Below are 19,814 nucleotides of genomic sequence, written 5' to 3'. Positions count from 1 at the left end.
ACTGCAGTCAGACTGTAGACTTAGAAAAGTCTGTTTATGTTGTTCAGAAAGCCGTGCACTGCTTGTTTCTTCAGAGCTTTAAACTGGAACAATCTTCCTCGTGCAATTTAAAAGTTCCCCCTCCACTGACATTTGTAGGACAAATCTCAAGACATGCATGTTTTCAATGGCTTTTGGTAGTTTTTAATGTTCTTAAATTGAAGTATTTTATATTTATTTTATCCTAGAATTTGATCTTACAAGTTGCGATCTTGTTTTGCCTTGTTTTAGTATTTTGTAGTTTTGTTTTCTTTCATAAAATGATTTTATAATTACTCCGCCAAGGAAGATAGTGGAGTTACGATGATTAGTGTACGTTTGTCCGTCCATCTGTCTGTCTGTCAGCAACATTACTCAAAAACAGACTCATGAATTTGGATGAAATTTTCAGGGAAGGTCAGAAATGACACAAGGACCAATTTTATCAGTGATGCAGCTTATAGTCTGGATCCACAGATTTGTTAAATATTTTTGTATCATTGCCAGATAGCAGCACGGCGTCACTGTAACCATGACAACCAGTGAACACTACGTCAGCTGCCTGCTGATGATCACATGATTGTGATTCTGCTACAAATCCACCACTGAGGACTTATCAGGACGTATCCATCAGAAATGATACAAAGAACAACTGATTAAATTGTGGGGGTGTTTCTGAGTCCCATTAATTCCCGCCGCCCGCTACATATTTAGATCACGTGATTCCGTATCCGTACATAACGTACACATGGAGAACACACGTCTGTGCTCAGTGCAAGGTCATTTAGTTTGTGGGTACATCTACACTACCAGTCAGAAGTTTGGACACAAAAAGCTGAGAAAATGTAATAAAATAAGAGTGAATCCACAAATATGACTCCCAGCAGCTTCAGATATATTCAGTAGCTGACTTTAGACCTCAGGAGTGACATACTTTATCTTCTTAAACTTCCCTTTTACAGTTTAGACCTTCAGTGTGGAAGCTGAGCGTAAAAACAGCAGCAACCTTTAAAATAACACGACACATGCCCTGCACGTGTGTGTTGTGACAAACGACAGCAGGACATGTCAGAAAACAAGAGGCGGGTGGTTTCTCACTACTTCTTCAGATTCATTTTTAGGTCAACGGTTTATCTTGTATGTATTACAAATCATTAATCATATTTATACACACTGCAGTGCTGTTGGTGTTTTCATTGTTTCAGTAGAACTTAATCTTATGTGTCTAAATATCGACTATGGCAGGACTAAAGCAGCCAACATTCATCAAAAAAATCCATTAGTTTGTCCTCTCATAGCCATCAATTAATCTGTTTGAGTTGTTTTATGAAGAAAAAAAACAGTAAATGTGAATATTCTCTGGTTTCTTTGCCTCCTCTGTGACAGTAAACTGAACATCTTTGGGTTTTGGACAAAACAAGACTTTTCATTTTGGAATTTGAGAAACACTAATGGACATTTTTCAGGATTTGTTGCATTTTAAAGATCAAACAATTAATAAATTAATGCAAAAAACAATAATTAAAAGATTAATGGACACTAAATGAATCATTAGATGCAGCCCTATTAAACTAAACTTACCGGCCACAAATCAAATGCAATTAAATACAGCAGGATCATAACAGAACTGGAGGACATTTTATGTCCCATTCATCAAATTTCAAATAATCCATGTCCAAAATACTAAAACATGCAGTTGTTGTTTAAATGTTCTTGTCCTGAGACCAAATCTTAAAAAAAATAAAAATAAAAAAAAATCGGAGAATGTTTATAAAGAATTTTAAAAACCAAATAAGTCTGGAGTTTCCCCTAAAATTCCATTTTTCTCTTGTCCCACCCCCCTGATGACCAAATTGAATGTCACAATGGCTTTATTGTAACTTATCTTGACTTGACTCATCTTGACTTAACTTATCTTGATTAAATGGATCTTGATTTACCTTGACTTTTCATATCTTGACTCAGCTTATCTTGACTTATCTTATATTGACTTCACTAATCAATGTTGTTTTACTTAAATGTATTGGCGTCCTGCTGCGTTCTCTTTCTAGATAAACACACACCCAGATGTACACAGGATGTAAAAGAAAACAAGGTTTGTCGGTGAGAACAGCTTCTTCTGTAAATCCAGGGTCCGGTTATAACGCTAACATCCCTGTTTCAGGAGCTTTCAGTGGTGGAAAGAGCTCAGAGTGCAGCTCCTTATACAGCAAATTGCGTTGTTCTGTGTGATCTGAACACGTCTCTATTTTTATTTTTTGTCTTCTCTAATTCAAATCTCACTGAAGTTGTTGGTTTTTATGTTTCAATAAATAATTTGATGGAATGCCAGATGTGAACTGCTTCCAAGAATGTTTAGAAAGACATTAAATTATACACAAAGTATGTCATATTCTGAACAATTTTGAACAGTGTTGAAGTCAGGTCATTTAAAAGCAAATCTAACTGCTTTTTCTTGTAAGGTATGTCAGTGCAGCTCATCGTTGAAACAAATGTGACTCTCCTGTGTCTGGTTCAGTGTTGAAGAAGCTCCACGTTGATCCACCATCAGTGAAGAAAACACTCTGATCATCTGACTTAACGGTAAACCAGTCGAGTTGTAGTGAAATAGTGATAAATATGAACACCACAAATATGGAGTCGCTTTGAAACGTGTCCAGACCGTTCAAACATCTTTTTTTTTTTTGCTGAATGAATACAAGTTTCCTCCATCAGTCTGTCATCAACAACCCAACATGACAAAGAGTAAAACTTCTTTTCACAGATTTTTGTAAATTTATTAAACATCAAAATTGAAATGCCTCAAAATCACTTTTCACAAAACATCACAAAAGCAAATCTTATTTTTTTATATTTATTCAAGAAGTATTAAATTCACATTAATACAGCAAGATGTGAAAAACAATGTTACTAAAGGTACTTTCAGTACACATTTTTAAAAAATGTTTACAATAAATTATATCTTACTGTTGACAATATTTCAATGTCATGCTTAAAACATGAGATCATATTAAACAGTCCAAAAGTTTTTCAAGTGAATCTTTGCTACAATAAAGTTTTTATATTTTTACAATGATTATTTAATAAGATTAGATGTTGTGCTAATAATTATAAATAACATCAAAATGTTAAAAGGCCATTTACATTTTATTTGTAATACACATGAACAGTTTTAAATATATTTTAACAATAAACAAAGGAAATATTACATTTTACAATGTTTATCTTACAGGTTCTTGTGTTAGAATAAACAATAACAGTTTTAAAGTTTTTATATTAAACTAAGTAAGTTATTGATGTCAGTTTTTTTCTTTTACATTTTAATTAACCCTCCTGTTGTCCTCATTTACAGGCACCAAAAAATATTGTTTCCTTCTCTGAAAAAAAAATCCAAAAATTTCTGAAAATTTGCAAAATCTTCAGGAAGAAAATTACATTATTCCTTAAAAGTGTCCTTTTTTTTAATCTCCACATTTGTGGGATGATGAGTAAAAATCTTCCAAAAACATCAGAAAAATATCTGAAGTGATGACATATATATCAGTAACACTTCTAATATTGTCTTTAAGAACATTCACATAAAAATCAACCAAAACTGGATTTTGGTTGATTTTGTTGTGAATGGTCTTAAGAAACATTTTTAACATTTCATTTTTCCACCAAAAAATGTTCAAAGATTTCCCAAAACTGTTGAAAATGTGGACATCAGAAGTGTCACTGTGAAAATATATATATTTTTCCACATTTTCAAACTTTAAAACGGGTCAACTTTCACCTGCAGGACAACAGGAGGGTTAAACTAGCAAATCTAACTTTTGACAATGTTTATCTCCAAAGTTCTCATCTTACGTTGGATCATAACAAAGATATTCAAAAGGTTTTACATTAAACATTAACAAAGCAGTAAACATCTTCTCTGTCTGGCTGTCAGAGCTCAGAGACAAACAGGTGGCAGCTTCCTCTGTCTTCATTTGATGCTTTGTGAGGAGCTTCCTAAACCCACCGGCACAGAACCAGCACATGATAGAAACTAGTTCTGTGCAGGCAGAGTCAGGACGCCCCTCAGCGGCTGGAGACGTTGCTGTTACACACACAACAGTTGCATAGAATCATGTGTTTTACAGCAAATACATTTAACACACACTCAGTTGCTATGACAATGTTCTGCAAATAGGCCTCAGCCCATCCTGTCATCCTGTGGAAACTCCAAGTTCCTCATTTCTAAGGGGACTTCTGCCATTCTCACTTCTGCTTTCTTAAGGCCTGGACACACAAGCCTATGAGGCCTGTACGCACACACAGAGCCTAAACAAGGATTACTTCACACAGAATCACTTCTTAAATCATACTTCATTGTTAAACACATAATAAATCATCCGAATCATTACTTTAATCAAATCATACTTCAAAAATGTGTATATATTTCAGCAAGCATAATCATATGGTTAACTCATAATGTTTCTTCTTAAGATCTTTATTTGTCTGCTTCAAAACCTTTGTTACCTTAGGGCCGTAATGAGCCTGAGTCCTCTCTGAGACCTCAACATCTGCATCTCACTTGACACCGTTCAGAGATGGCTTGTAGTATGTTAGTATGTCGACCATCAACATCATTTCAAGATTGAAGATTTTTAAGGTGCACTGTCCTAAAACCAGTCCTTCATTTGCTGAAATGTCTCTAATAAGCTGAATTTATCTTCAGTCAAGTGGGATGAGACATTTTCACTAAAAATAAGATTAATAGACTTGATAAGATTTGGAGTCGTTGCAGTTTAGTACCATAAACATGGATATTAACTCAACATTGTGAAAACCCACATACTGACAGAAAAGTTAAAAAATCTGGATATTAATGCGTGAAAGTGTCAAAAACACTTTCTGCATGAAAGAAACATGTTAAAAACCTGAACATTAACATTTAATAGCAACATGAACCTGAATATTTATGGTTAAAACTGTCAAAAATACAACAGAACAATAGATTAAAGTTTATTTCCATTATCACAGCTGCATCACAGTAGAGCTGCATCACATCACATTGGAATTCTTGTACGTTACTTTGAGTCAAAAAGAAATTAAATTATTAAAAAATAAATAAGTATCAAGCCTATAATAATAATAAAAAAGAAACGAACTCTCAAAAAAAAATCACACTAAAGCCCATTATCAGTGCAAATATCAGCCTAAATAAATAAACAATCAAATACTTGTTTACTGCGCTGCTTATTGCACATTGTGAGGGTATTGTACATTTGTCTGTTATGTGTATGGTGTAGTGATATTCTGATGTTCTGCTGTGTTCTAGCTCCTCCCCTCCCTGAGGTCCAATGTCATCAGTCTGATGGTGGAAAAAGCGGTTATGAAAACGTTCTGTGTGGCTCTGATGCTCACTGGTCTGCTGTGTCTCAGGACGTAACCACCCAGACAGACATGAGCTGGATGGAGTTTGTCCTTCAGAATGTTCTGAGCTTTCCACCAGCATCGATGTGTTTATGGTGTCCATAGACAGGAGGCCAGAGCCAACAGCTTCCTCTGCAGATCTGATGACACGCCGGAGTGATTTCAGCCACAGTGGTGTTTCTGTACCACATTGATGGTGCCAGTGAGGATGCTCTCAGTTAAACCTTTTGTCCAAGTCAGGCCTTCAACAGCACATTTTCAAATATTTGGAAATTAATACACAAAAGCATCAAAAACCTACATATTTACAGACTGTTGTTGGTTAACTACTTCGTAAGTTACAGGTAGAACTGACCTCTTCTGATCACTGACTCTACATCTAAATTTGCTGCGACACAAATAAAGCACAATGATCCCCAAAACAACTCCAACTCCAACTCCAACGGTTTGTCCAGTGATGGCTCCTACATCTTGAGGGTTTCCAGGTGTGGCATTTCCAGGTGTGGCGTTTCCAGGTGTGGCGTTTCCAGGTGTGGCGTTTCCAGGTGTGGCGTTTCCAGGTGTGGCGTTTCCATCTGCAGCACCTGAAGAGTAGAAAACAGACCTGTTATTTCTCATCTGAACTCTGCTTCTACAGACAGTAAACACAGTTTGTCATGTTGTCATGGAAACGTTCTCACCTCCGTCAGTAACGTTCAGGTAGACTGTGGAAGAAGAGTTTCTGGTAGTGTTTTTACAGAACCACTCATATTCTCCAGCGTCTTCTCTGGTCACATTCTTCAGAGTTGTAGAGACGACACCATCCTGCATTGGACACTTCAGCCCCTCCACTCGGTCCACAAACAACGGATCCTGATCTTCTGGAAGTATGGGATGTCCATCTCTGCAGAAGTCGACATATTTACCACTGCCACGTCTTTGTAGTCTTACTGATGTCATGCCGCTGCAGTCTGGACCCTTCAGGACGACATTCTTCCCTGGGTGGACAGAGATGGACCAACAGTGTTCTGGGAGACGCTGCCATTCAAACTCCGGACAGCAGCTTTAAACATTCAAGCCAACTGCAAACATGTAGCTAAATGGATGTATGCATTCCAAAAAAAATAATCATTCCACGCAAAGTTTTACATAGAGACATCATTCTATGAATTGCCGGTGTAACATCTGTCTCGCTAACTGAAAATCACCAGTTGATCAGATCACCAGTTAATCTTGAACACCGGACATTTCCTTCACCGACATTTATTTTTACTTGATTGACACCGCTGTGCAGTTCACCCACCCAAAAACATATAATTATGAATTAAAAATAATATATCTTCTGTTAATCTTCAACAAGATGTCAAAGAAATGTCAAGAAGTTGCTGTATTTTTTGTCTGCAGTATGGCTTCTATGTAACAGTAACAGACCCACAGCATTGGTGACCGAAAACAGGAAAATTCTAAAAAACGATCGCTAGACGCATACAGAAACAAATATGGTTACAAATATGAGGCTGCTGGCTTAAGAAGATGTTATTGAATATACTTCATTCGACTTTAGGTAACAAACACGGTAACCGGGAGTACAGGAGTTTTAGCTAGCAGTCAGTGGGCTAACAGTACCTGTTGGCTTTAATGTTAGCTAGCTAGCACTGTAGCCGGTAAAGTTAGCTCGTTAGCAACCAATATTTGAGAGAAAATAAAATCACTTTGAGTTTAAAACATGCATAATCAACAACATGGATCGACGGCACCGTGAAAGCTCATAAATTCTGTGACAAACACAGAAACTGGAGGTACAGGAGTTTTAGCTAGCGGAGTAAGTTTAATACCAGCCGTTAGCCATGTAGCCGGTTAGCTCGCTAATTTTTAATAAAATAAAATAACAATAATAAAGAAATTACTTTCTAAAAGTGTTTGAGAAAATAAGTAAACTCACCACCAGTAGAAAGTCCCAGGAGAACCGTGAGCAGCAGGAACCTCGTTTCCATCGTAGTGAACTGGGTCCAGAGTGTTACCTGTCCAGGTGAGCTCTGTGGAGAACTACTGCTCCGGCTCCGACACCGGGTTCTGCTGCACATTCGACTCCGCCCTCGGTGACTCATGAGCGGCCTCCTCTCCGTCTCGGGCTCCGAGGCTACCCCACCGTCTCCCATGTTTTCCTCAGAGCTGTTCTGAAGCTGAAACCGCCGGAGTGGGTCCCGTCGGTCTGCAGATTTCTTAGAGGACAGACCGAGGTGGATGGACGGAGAGACTCACCCTGAGCTGCTCCACGGTAACCTTTCCGGAGAGTCAACGTTTACGTGCAGGTGGAACTCCAGCGTACGTCATGACGTCACCACCTCAGCTCACCTGCTCCAGTTGTCTTTACCGTGAAAAACAACTAAATGGAACCAGATATAAAAACACAGACCTGCATTTATCATCATCATCATTATTATTACTATTATTACTATTATTATTATTGTAGAAACCGTCCAATCATCTAGTTCAGTCCAACAGGAATGTTCATGGTGAATCAAATCCAGAACAATCCATGAACCAATCAGTAACATGAACAGATTGTACTTCATTCTACTGACCACTAGAGGTCCTACTGGAGCAATGTGTGTTTCTGAAGCCTCCAGGAATGAACCATGTTTGGAATAAAGAGTGGAAGCTTCAACAGAGCCTGGATCAGCATCACTAACCACAGGACCATAAAATAACCAGTAGACTAAATAAACATAGTTTGGAGGAAACATCAGCTTTAAAGCTCCTACACTGACACACTTTTCATTTAATTCTATTAATGAACTCATGTTTGATGCATGAAGGCATTAGGCTGTCAGAGAAGGCATCACACTGTCAGGTACCTGAAGGCATCACACTGCTGGGTACCTGAAGGCATCACACTGTGAGGTACCTGAAGGCATCACACTGTGAGGTACCTGAAGGCATCACACTGTCAGGTACATGAAGGCATCACACTGTCAGGTACATGAAGGCATCACACTGTCAGGTACCTGAAGGCACCATACTGTCAGTGAAGGCACCACGATGTCAGGTACCTGAAGGCATCACACTGTCAGGTACTGAAGGCATCATACTGCCTGTTTCTCCTCTTTCTGACCACATTTCAGAGGTTGAAACTGAGAGACGCTCTCAGACTGGCAGCAACTAAACCTCTGATTTCCTGTCAGCTTCAGAGAAACCAGAGCAGAGAGGCAGGAAGGAGGAGTTTACTGATGAGACAGAGCTGATCAGAGAGAGGATCTAATATCAGCAGCTCAGGATGGAGGGAACATCTCTGCTGTGGATCTGTAAGTTATCTCTGGTTCTCTTTGGGGGTTTGTGTGAAGTTTAGCTCAAAAATAAACAACAATAATTTCAGTTGATGAGGATTCCTTGGAAAGGTCAGTGAGACTTCCAGTGTTGAACGTTCTGCTGCAAGAATTGTAGAAATGTGGAAATGTTGGAAATAGAACCATGGAGGTTTGTTCTGTTGGCCTCAATGGAGGATTTATGTTGGAGATGAAATGTTGTCTCAAACTAACCTTTGTGTCTCTTTAGCTCTGAGCTCTCTGCTGTTCTCCACAACAGACCAAGGTAGGTCACCTTCCTCTGTAACCGTCTGAAACTCACCGACGGCATGTTGGTCTGGAGATGTTGGACATTTAAAGTGTTGAAATTTCTATCAGAGCATGAGCAGAACAAGTTCCCAGTGGAGTCATCTGTTTCCTCCTTACAAGTCTAAAGCTGTGAAGCAGATCTGTTGTTGTAGTTCCTCAAGCGTCCACTTGAGGCTCCAACGGTCCCCACAGAGCTCCATCAGAACAAGACAGAGAAGGTTCATAGATCTCAAAGGTTCAGTAAGATTGTGACTTAAAGTTGTAACATTCAGAGGATGTTTGGGGGATTTAGTCACAGACTGGGTTCCATAAAACGCCTTTTCCAGATGTGATCAAGTTCTTAGATTACAGGAGCTTCTTTAGAAATCATTTCTGTGACATGATATATTAGCAAAGGTGGAACGTTTTTGCCTGCACAGTGTCGTGTAAGTGCGATAGAACAGATCTTCTTATTTGAGACGACACCGATCAGTTATAACATCACGACCACCTGCCCAGTATTGTGTTGGTCCCCTTTTTGCTTCGAGGCCTGGACTCCACTAGACCTTGAAGGTGTTCTGTGGTATCTGGACTCCTCTAGACCCTGAAGGTGTGCTGTGGTATGTGGACTCTACTAGACCCTGAAGGTCTGTTGTGGTACCTGGACTCCACTAGACCCTGAAGGTCTGTTGTGGTACCTGGACTCCACTAGACCCTGAAGATGTGCTGTGGTATCTGAGATGTCAGCAGCAGATCCTTTAAGTCCTGGAAGTTGTGAGGTGGGGCCTCCATGGATCAGACTTGTTTGTCCAGAACATCCCACAGATGCCGGATTGAACTGAGATCTGGGGAATTTGGAGGTCAACACCTCAAACTGGTTGTTCTCCTCAAACTATTCCTGAACCATTTCTGCTTTAAGGCTCCGACTACATCTGGTGTGATGTTTGGTTTGAAGATAAATCGTAGATATCAGAAAATACAATTGATCCAAGATGATGATGTGACACTACAAGCTGAAATAAGAGCAAGACAGTCAAAGCTGAAGGTACAAGTAGTAGAAGTACTTAACAAGGGCAGCTGTCGTACTTTTTACTGAAAGGGGAAAAAATGAGGATCCAAACAATCCTCTGAGGTGGATGGACGGGTTGTTGTAAAACATGAAACACTGAATAACTTCAACTCTCCTGATGACACACAGTGCAGCTCAAAGCCCTAAATCATTTCTTTACTTGTTCTTCTAGTTCATCTGACTGTAAATCCCAGAAGATCTCAGTTTTTTAGAGAAAATTCTGTCACTCTGAGCTGTGAGGATGAAGACAGATCTGCTGGATGGACTCTGAGAAGAAACACCACCAGAAAAACCAGAAGTCAGTGTGGAGATGGATGGGGAAGACCATCTGGTTCTACTTGTATCATCAGTATGTTGCTCCAGTGGGACAGTGGAGTTTACTGGTGTGAGTCCATGGAGGCAGCAGCCAGTCAGAGCATCAACCTCACTGTTTCTGGTAAGATGAGCTGTGCAGTCAGTGCTGATGAAGCTGTGTGTGAATGGATGAAATGCTGTAGTTTGTCTCTGTGTTGAGGTGGATCAGTGATCCTGCAGAGTCCTGTCCTCCCTGTGATGGAGGGAGATCCCCTCACTCTGAGCTGTCAATCAAAGCAGGACTCCCGCCTCCCAGCTGCTTTCTATAAAGATGGCTCCCTCATCAGGACTGAGCCCGGAGGTCACATGACCATCCTCCATGTTTCCAGGTCTGATGAAGGCCTCTACAGGTGTAACATCAGCATTCATGGAGAGTCTCCATCCAGCTGGATCTCTGTCACAGGTCAGGATTCTTCTACTGAAAGAGACACACAACATGAGGAGAGACACACAACATGAGTAGAGACACACGACATGAGTAGAGACACACGACATGAGTAGAGACACAACATGAGTAGAGACACAACATGAATAGAGACACACAACATGAGGAGAGACACACGACATGAGGAGAGACACACGACATGAGGAGAGACACACGACATGAGTGGAGACACACAACTAACACAAGGACACACACCAATCTCACTGCAATACAACGAAAAAGAGACACAAAATGACGAAAAAATGAGCAGAAAGAGTCACCTGACCAGGTTCTCTTCTCTCTACAGGTAAACCTACTTCCTCAGCTCCGCCTGTCTCCTCCTCCCTCCATCTTGTCTTCAGGCTGCTCTGCCACCTGGTGGTGTTCTGTCCATACTTCATCTCTACTGGCCTCATGGTGTCTTTGTATCGACACAGAGTTACAGGTACTGATCAATCACTGACCTGTTAATCAATCAATCAATCCTCTGATGATTGACAGCTGTCTCTAACTTAACTCTTCATGTGTTGATAAATTATTTTCTTTCTGATCTTCTCTGACTGCAGGAAATGACCTTCCCATCACCATGGTGACGGCCCCACCCACACAGGCTGACCAGGGATTGGACGATGACTATGATGACATCATCACTGCTGTGACCACGGAGCATCAGTTCTGATCTGAACTCGGGATTCTTCAATCAGAAAGAGTTTTTATTCATAACAGATCATCTAATTGTGTTGTTTCCTGTCTTTGTGTTCACTTTGTGTCATTGCTGGTGTTTTTATTTCTGCTTTCTTATCTCTTTGTGTTAGTTTTGCATATTTTTAAGTTTGTTCTGGGGGAAAATATGTGTCTTAAATAACAAAATGGCTTAAAATGTCCCCATGTCTCACAAATAATCTAAAGTTTCTCAAAATGTCTGAATATTTGTCAAATTATTCTATTAAATGACTCCAGAAAACAAGGAGACAGTATTTGTTCAGTGTGACTCAGAAATTACCAGCAGGTGGCAGCACAGAGTCTCTGGTTCAACACTGGAGACTGGACTCATTGTTTCCTCATCACTGATGTGAGAGAAGAACAACACACAAAGACTCAGAAAACAACCACAGAGACACAACATGACCAACAACAGACTGAAAACTACAACAAAGACACAACATGACCAACAACAGACTGAAAACTACAACAAAGAGACAACATGACCAACAACAGACTGAAAACTACAACAAAGAGACAACATGACCAACAACAGACTGAAAACTACAACAAAGAGACAACATGACCAACAACAGACTGAAAACTACAACAAAGAGACAACATGACCAACAACAGACTGAAAACTACAACAAAGAGACACAACATGACCAACAACAGACTGAAAACTACAACAGAGACACAACATGACCAACAACAGACTGAAAACTACAACAGAGACACAACATGACCAACAACAGACTGAAAACTACAACAGAGACACAACATGACCAACAACAGACTGAAAACTACAACAAAGAGACACAACATGACCAACAACAGACTGAAAACTACAACAGAGACACAACATGACCAACAACAGACTGAAAACTACAACAGAGACACAACATAACCAACAACAGACTGAAAACTACAACAGAGACACAACATGACCAACAACAGACTGAAAACTACAACAGAGACACAACATGACCAACAACAGAATGAAAACTACAACAGAGACACAACATAACCAACAACAGACTGAAAACTACAACAGAGACACAACATGACCAACAACAGACTGAAAACTACAACAAAGAGACACAACATGACCAACAACAGACTGAAAACTACAACAGAGACACAACATAACCAACAACAGACTGAAAACTACAACAGAGACACAACATGACCAACAACAGACTGAAAACTACAACAAAGAGACACAACATGACCAACAACAGACTGAAAACTACAACAGAGACACAACATGACCAACAACAGACTGAAAACTACAACAGAGACACAACATAACCAACAACAGACTGAAAACTACAACAGAGACACAACATGACCAACAACAGACTGAAAACTACAACAGAGACACAACATAACCAACAACAGACTGAAAACTACAACAGAGACACAACATGACCAACAACAGACTGAAAACTACAACAGAGACACAACATGACCAACAACAGACTGAAAACTACAACAAAGAGACACAACATGACCAACAACAGACTGAAAACTACAACAGAGACACAACATAACCAACAACAGACTGAAAACTACAACAAAGACACAACATAACCAACAACAGACTGAAAACTACAACAAAGAGAAAAATCACATCAGGAATCAGAATGATTCTCTTCATCTCTGTTGCTCTGTTATCAGTAAACTATTGAGTTTTGTTTCTAAAATACACAGAAATGAGCTTTTCAGTTATTTCAGTTTTCAGACAGCCGGGTCCTTGAAGAGAACTTGAGGAACAGCAGGAACATGAAATGACCACCACAAACATCCACACTAAGTCCAGCTCTGAAACGGTCCGTGCAGCACAGGAAGAGGTTCACACATCGTCACACAAACGTTACGGACACTTCTGGTGTTCAGGTCTTCTCCACTTACACAGAAATATTTTCTCTGTCTCGTTAAAAAATGCTCATTACACAGATCAACACTGGACAGGAAGAATGAAGGTTGTGTCGTTGTTTTCCTATTTAATGGTGATTTATGGCGTTAGTCTGTTTCAGAGTGGATCTGAAGAGGCTCATGAGGACATCAGCCTTTTAAACAAGCAGCTGCATTTCTTCTTCCAGCCAGGGAAACCCAGACTACTCCAAACTACTTTTTCAGACCTACCGTAAACAGCATCTTCCTCACAGGTCCAAGCTCTCGGCTCTGCACTGAGGCATATGTACATGCACTTTGAGTCCAAGCATTGTGTTTTTTTCAAGCAGTGGGCTTTGAAAAGTAGTCCTAAGAACCTCTGTAACTCTCCTGTTAACCAGCTTTATGAATGCAGTCTAAATGTGCACAGAAACATCCAGAATCTCAGAGTAAACTAGAAATGAGGTCTGTTTCTGAGGTGAGAAATGGCTGCTATGTGGAGGGGAAGATTGAAGACCTTTGGAGCTGAAGAAGTGGATTGTGTTGTCTCTGTACGTGGAACTATTCAACATGTAAATAAGTATGTAAGTGGAAAGACTGATTTATTTATAGTGTCATCAATAATGTCCCAAACTGGACTTGTGACAAATATCTATGCTGTAAATGAGTCAGTGTATTGTTTTGAATGCCAGCCTCTTTCCACAGTAGAATGGAATGAGCTTTATTCTGAGCATACATCTATTCAAAATAAAATCTAATTTGACTCAAAATTAACAAAAATGGCCAAAAAGTCGCCAAAACGATGTGAAATGAGTCTAAAATTGCTTCAAAAACTACAAAAATCTGTCAAATATAACTTTAAATTTGTCCAAAATGATTGAATATGGCTCAAAAAATGTCCAAAATGAATTGAAATACATCCATCCATCCTCTATACACCGCTTTATCCTCACTAGGGTCATGGGGGGTGCTGGAGTCTATCCCAGCTGACTCGGGTGAAGGCAGGGGACACCCTGGACAGGTCACCAGTCTGTCACAGGGCTGAAACACATCCATCAAAACTCAAATCTGACCCAAAATAAAATCTGATTTGTCTCACAATGACCCAAACTTGTCCAAAATGGCTTAAAATTCACCAATAATGATGTGAAATATGTCTGCAATGACTGATAATTGTTCTGAATCTGTCAAAATTTGTCCAAATGAAATAGAAATACATCCAATGAGACCATTTTGTCCACATTTACTCACAGGCTGTACAAAATTGACTCAACATTTCAAAGAAATTGTTAAAAAATACAGTGTCTGAAATGACTGAGAATTGTTCAGTGTGACTAAAACTTTCATAACGGTGATTTGAAAATGCCCAGAATATCTTGGCATAGTGATTACCGCAGACACTTCACAATCATACAGGACAAATTACAGCAGACTGATTCCACCAATAAGAGCTGATCTGGTAGATTCTAACTCTCTCTCTTTGGCAGAGCTGAAGTTATCAGAATGAATGAACTCCCTCAGCTGATGTGTCTCTTTCAGGCTTTGCTGATATCAGCCTGTAGATTCAAGAGGTTACAGAAGATGTTTTCCACCTTTATAAGGCAGGGGAAGAGACCCAGGATTCCACATAAGACACTATTCTATCCAAAAAGCAAAGCGGCCTCAATCTGCCAGACTTCAAACTATGTTACTGGACAGCTAAACATGGTGGAATGGGTGCTACAGGACGAGGAAACAAAGTGGCTGAAGGTGGAGAACAGTCATGATCACTGGAGCCTCTGGAGACAAGAGCATTCTGGGAACAAAAGAAGTGGAGGAAACTTAGAACTAAGAATGAATGGATGACCTGCACGAGAAGAGTCTGGTCAGGAAGAAAACAGGAGCCCCTTTAACCACCTCTACAGCGGTTAAGATGACTAAGGATGGAGATTTTCTGCCATGGAGGTTGAATGCAGAGAAAGGATTAATAAATATAAGCCAGCTGTTTGATGGAGGAACATTAAAACCTTTTACACAGTTACAAGACAAATATGGCCAAAAGATTTCTCCAGATATCTACAATTAAGAAACTATTTAATGACATAAGGAATGGAACGCGCTGAAACAGTCACCAACACCACAAGAGGTTTTTTTTGATGAGGAATATGAAAGAAAAAAACACTAGAAAAATAGTCTCAGAACTCTATAAATGCCTGCAAACACATTGGTCTATAGACTGTCTTCATATCAAAGAAAGGTGGGAACTAGAAATGAACATCATTATTGAAGATGAGGAGTGGAGGGAGGTGTGTGATCACGACACAATAACCAACAGCCCAACGTGAGATATTTTAGAACACCCTCCATAATCTCAGCCTTTGGTGAAACAAAACACTTTATGCTGGAGAAACAGTGACAAAACTGGAGACCTCACTCACATAGTTTGGGACTGTCCAAAACTAAAGATATTTTGGGATCCAGACAGAAATCAGATCCACCTTAAATGTTGATCTGCCACTTGAGCCGCTGTTCTGTATAATCGGTTCTATTCCAGAGGAAGTGATGGATAAAAAAGGCATATCTACTACAAGTCCTACTACTGGTGGCAAAGAAAATAATAACTGTCTTGGCTCCGCCCACTGCCTCCACCCTCCACTAATGGAATCAATGGAAAAAATAACAGCAAAACTCCACCTGAAGTTGGGTTCCTTTATGAATTTATGGGCTCCTGTTACCGCTTACTTTACTTTAACAGGCTCGGGGAGATGTTTCTGTTTGAACTGCAGTGGAGCTGTACCTAAACTTGTATCTGGAATGTACATTTTAACGTTTCAGAACCTTCTGCTGATCTATAATTCTTCCTTAAACATAATTGTTGTCTTTATGTGGGCTGAGACGATGCCATGAGTTTGTCGTGTTGTCGAATTATATATTTGTTTGAGTTGCATATAAAAATGTATAAAAACATGTCATTTAAATAAAAACTTGGTTCATAAAAGAAAAATGCCCAGAACAACCCAACACGCTTGATAAGACTGAGTTTTCTCAGTGGTTTAGAGGTGTGATTTACTGAGTTCCAGCGAACAGGTTCTTCAGAGTTTCACTTCAAGTTCTTTGGAGCTCTTATTATTGTGACTAAAGGAACCATTAGTTGATAGTTCTTTAATGGAACATGTGGGGGTGTAACAAAAGCATTCCTTGAAGGTTCTGTGGGGACATGTGGGGGTTCTTTAAAGAATGGAATAAAGAGATGGTTCCCTAAAGAACCTATGTTATGCCTAGAGGCTTTTGGCAGGAGGTTCTTTACAAAAACTATCAAAGAACGTTCCTTTACACACCGTGTAATAATAATAATAATAATAATAATAATAATAATAATAATAATAATAATAATAATAATAATAATAATGTTTGTCAATAGTGCTCCAAAGAACTTCAGTAAAACTAAATTCTTTAGGGAACCATTTCTACAAATGTTTTTTTAGTGAACCCCTAAATGTGTCCCCAGAGAACCATCACAGAACGGTTCCCTTACACACTATAAATGGTGCTCAAAGAACATCAGCAAACATACGTTCTGTTTCAGTACGTTTGTCCGTCCATCTGTCTGTCTGTCAGCAACATTACTCAAAAACAGACGAATGAAATTTGGATGAAATTTTCAGGGAAGGTCAGAAATGACACAAGGACCAATTTTATCAGTGATGCAGCTTATAGTCTGGATCCACGGATTTGTTAAATATTTTTGTATCATTGCCAGATAGCAGCACGGCGTCACTGTAACCATGACAACCAGTGAACACTACGTCAGCTGCCTGCTGATGATCACATGATTGTGATTCTACTACAAATCCACCACTGAGGACTTATCAGGACGTATCCATCAGAAATGATACAAAGAACAACTGATTAAATTGTGGGGGTGTTTTTTTTTTTTTCTTTTGTCCTGTCCGGCAACAGAGCAGGCAGAATGAGGATCTGGCTGCTGCATTGTGCCACACAAGTTTGCTTTTCCAAGGGGAGTTTGTAAGTATAAGACTCCCCTTGATACTGTACAGTAATTTATTTAGATTGAATACTTGTTGATTAGTTAAATATACATAAATTTGCCGGACCTGACAGGGGAAAGGCAGGAAGAGAGAAACGAGAAAAGGAGAAAAAAAACAACAAGAAGAGGGGATAGTGAAGACAAAAAGGAAAAGTGCAAGAATACAATTATCTTTCAATTGAAACCGACACAACAGATAACAAGCTAGTACACCTTAACAAAGACACACCGGAACGCATCCTACGGGTTTTTTTAGGAAACACAGCTAGTAATTATTCAAATCATCTATGTGAAACACACAAACTGAGGAAACATGTCTTTTGATATTTTGGCACCAGGACAAACTTAACACCCCCCAAGACAACATGGTTGCTATGTTCACATGCAGAGTACGGTGCAATTGTGACTGTGATCATGCAACTATGACCTCTGACCTCCGTGAAGGCCAGAAGCGGGCCCGAGAGCCCACAAGACCCAGGCGAGCCGGCAGCAATCCCAGAGCAGAGATCCGAGCCACCAAACCACGAGGACGACCACGGACCGGCCCGGAAGGGGGCAGAGGGAGAACCCGGCCAGGACCTCCAGCGTCCAGCAGGGCCGGGCCCCAGGCGACCAAGATCGGCGGCCGCCGACCCCGCCAGGGGCCGGAGGCCCAGGGCGGACCCAGCACAGGACCCCGGGCCCCAGGCGCCGAAGAGGCCACCCCCGCCCCCCCAGGCAGAGGGTCAACATCGCCAGGGGAACCAGCCACCCCAGACAGCCACCCGGCATGGGCCGGCGCCCCCGCCGCAGCCCAAGATCCAGGGCCGCCAGAGAGCCCCAACCGCCGCCCCGACCCCAGACCGGACCAAGCACGAAGCCGCCCCCCAGCGCGGGAGCCCAGACCCCCACTCCAAGACAGCACCAAGCACCCAGTCCCCAGGCCCCCCGCACCGACATCCGACCGCCAAGGTGGCGAGGCCCCAATTCACCCCTTACATTAGGTGATGGAGCTGATCACAGGGGACCAGAGGGAACGAAAATCAGCTAACTGATCCTTTGAACCTGCAGACATTGTCTTGAAGCTGATGTAGTCTAATAAGAGATTCCTAAACTGCTTATTGTTCAGATTGTTTTTGGCTTTCCAATTTACAAGGATAGTTTTCTTTGCGATGCATAAGCTGGTGAGAACCATACATACAGAGTTAGATCCTATGTTGATTTCACCTAGGTCACCTAATAGGCACAATGTGGGACTTGCAGTAATGTTGCATTTAAACCATAATGACAGGTCTTCACATACCTCAAGCCAGAACCTTTGCACAGGTGCGCAGGACCACATGGCATGAAGGTAACTGTCAGTCATGTTATCACTGCAGTGTGAGCAAATATCCGAATGCAGTGTTTCCCCTACCATTATATTAGGGGGGCGCCCCGCCCCCCCAACGCCCCCCCCCCCCGTCCCCCCAGAAGGTCAAATTAAATTAAAATAATTGTTACTTTTTTACACGCAAACTTTAGTTTTCCTGCATAAAGGCCGCTCCACATGCTGTCCTTACAGCACTCGCTGCAGCACTCCACTGTGTCTTCTCCCCCCTCCCTCCGTCTTGTAAACAGTCACACTGCCCCCCACCCCACAGTCACCACACACACAAACACTAGTTTGCAGTGGCGCGTCTCGTGTTTTACTTTCTACAACAAACTACGGCCAAAATATAGAGTTATTTCAGCCATAAAATAAAGAAGCAGAAGAAAAACCACCTCTGATGACAGTGATGCGCGCCATGAGGTAATTACGACCGTATAGCGGGGCCATGTGTTGTTGTTGTTCTCAATCGTGTAGAAGTGTTAAAAATGAAAAAAGAACGAAGGGAAGTGGGACCTGCAATGAAACTTCATAGAGATAAAAAAAACAAATGAAGACGCTCTTTTTAACAGCATGACTTCTTATGATGCAAAATTGGTCCTTTGAGACGACGTCTGTCGTAATATTGGGCCTAAAATAAATAAAGTATTATTATTATTATTATTATTATAAAATAATTAGATGAAGCCTTTCAACACCGTAACGTAAAAATGGGCTAAAAATGATTCACACGCTCAATAAGTGGTACAAAATGGTGAAAATTATATATTTTAATATCGGCGTGCGCGCACACGTGTACACACACACAAGCGTGAGCGCACATGTGAGCAGACTCCCGCCAACGACTGTCGGAAAATGGCACATGAAAAACAAAGCAAAATCTCAGCGTTTTTTAAACGCTCACAGTCACAGGGTGATAATGGCAACACCTGCCGCCCCTCTGGCTCTTCAAGCAGTAGCACCCAGAGCAGCTCTGCCTCTCCCGGGCCAAGTGACAGCAGCCA

At 40.7% G+C, this 19,814-nt stretch overlaps 2 protein-coding genes across 8 annotated transcripts in view; both read left to right on the top strand.

Annotated features, from left to right (window-relative positions):
• The window catches only part of LOC127536286 (integrator complex subunit 8-like), a 71,636-nt gene that overhangs the window by 40,572 nt on the left and 11,250 nt on the right, over positions 1-19,814 (top strand). The window lies entirely within an intron of this gene.
• Positions 5,510-12,011, top strand: LOC127536288 (high affinity immunoglobulin gamma Fc receptor I-like). The gene is made up of 6 exons (XM_051956229.1): positions 5,510-8,702; positions 8,953-8,988; positions 10,232-10,495; positions 10,574-10,816; positions 11,145-11,282; positions 11,404-12,011. The coding sequence occupies exons 1-6, from the start codon at positions 8,675-8,677 to the stop codon at positions 11,514-11,516; spliced, it is 822 nt and encodes a 273-aa protein (XP_051812189.1). The 5' UTR covers positions 5,510-8,674; the 3' UTR covers positions 11,517-12,011.

Source organism: Acanthochromis polyacanthus, chromosome 11 (genome assembly GCF_021347895.1).
Source record: "Acanthochromis polyacanthus isolate Apoly-LR-REF ecotype Palm Island chromosome 11, KAUST_Apoly_ChrSc, whole genome shotgun sequence".
Taxonomy (NCBI): Eukaryota; Metazoa; Chordata; class Actinopteri; family Pomacentridae; genus Acanthochromis; species Acanthochromis polyacanthus.
The sequence above is the reverse complement of the archived record's forward strand: the minus strand, read 5'-3'. Positions and strand labels throughout refer to the sequence as shown.

Excerpts from the sequence above, each read along its gene's own strand:
- LOC127536288 (XM_051956229.1), top strand. The coding sequence starts at position 8,675 with ATGGAGGGAACATCTCTGCTGTGGATCT. Across the intron at positions 10,817-11,144 it reads CAGCTGGATCTCTGTCACAG|GTAAACCTACTTCCTCAGCT; the intron begins GTCAGGATTCTT and ends TTCTCTCTACAG. Across the intron at positions 11,283-11,403 it reads GTATCGACACAGAGTTACAG|GAAATGACCTTCCCATCACC; the intron begins GTACTGATCAAT and ends CTCTGACTGCAG.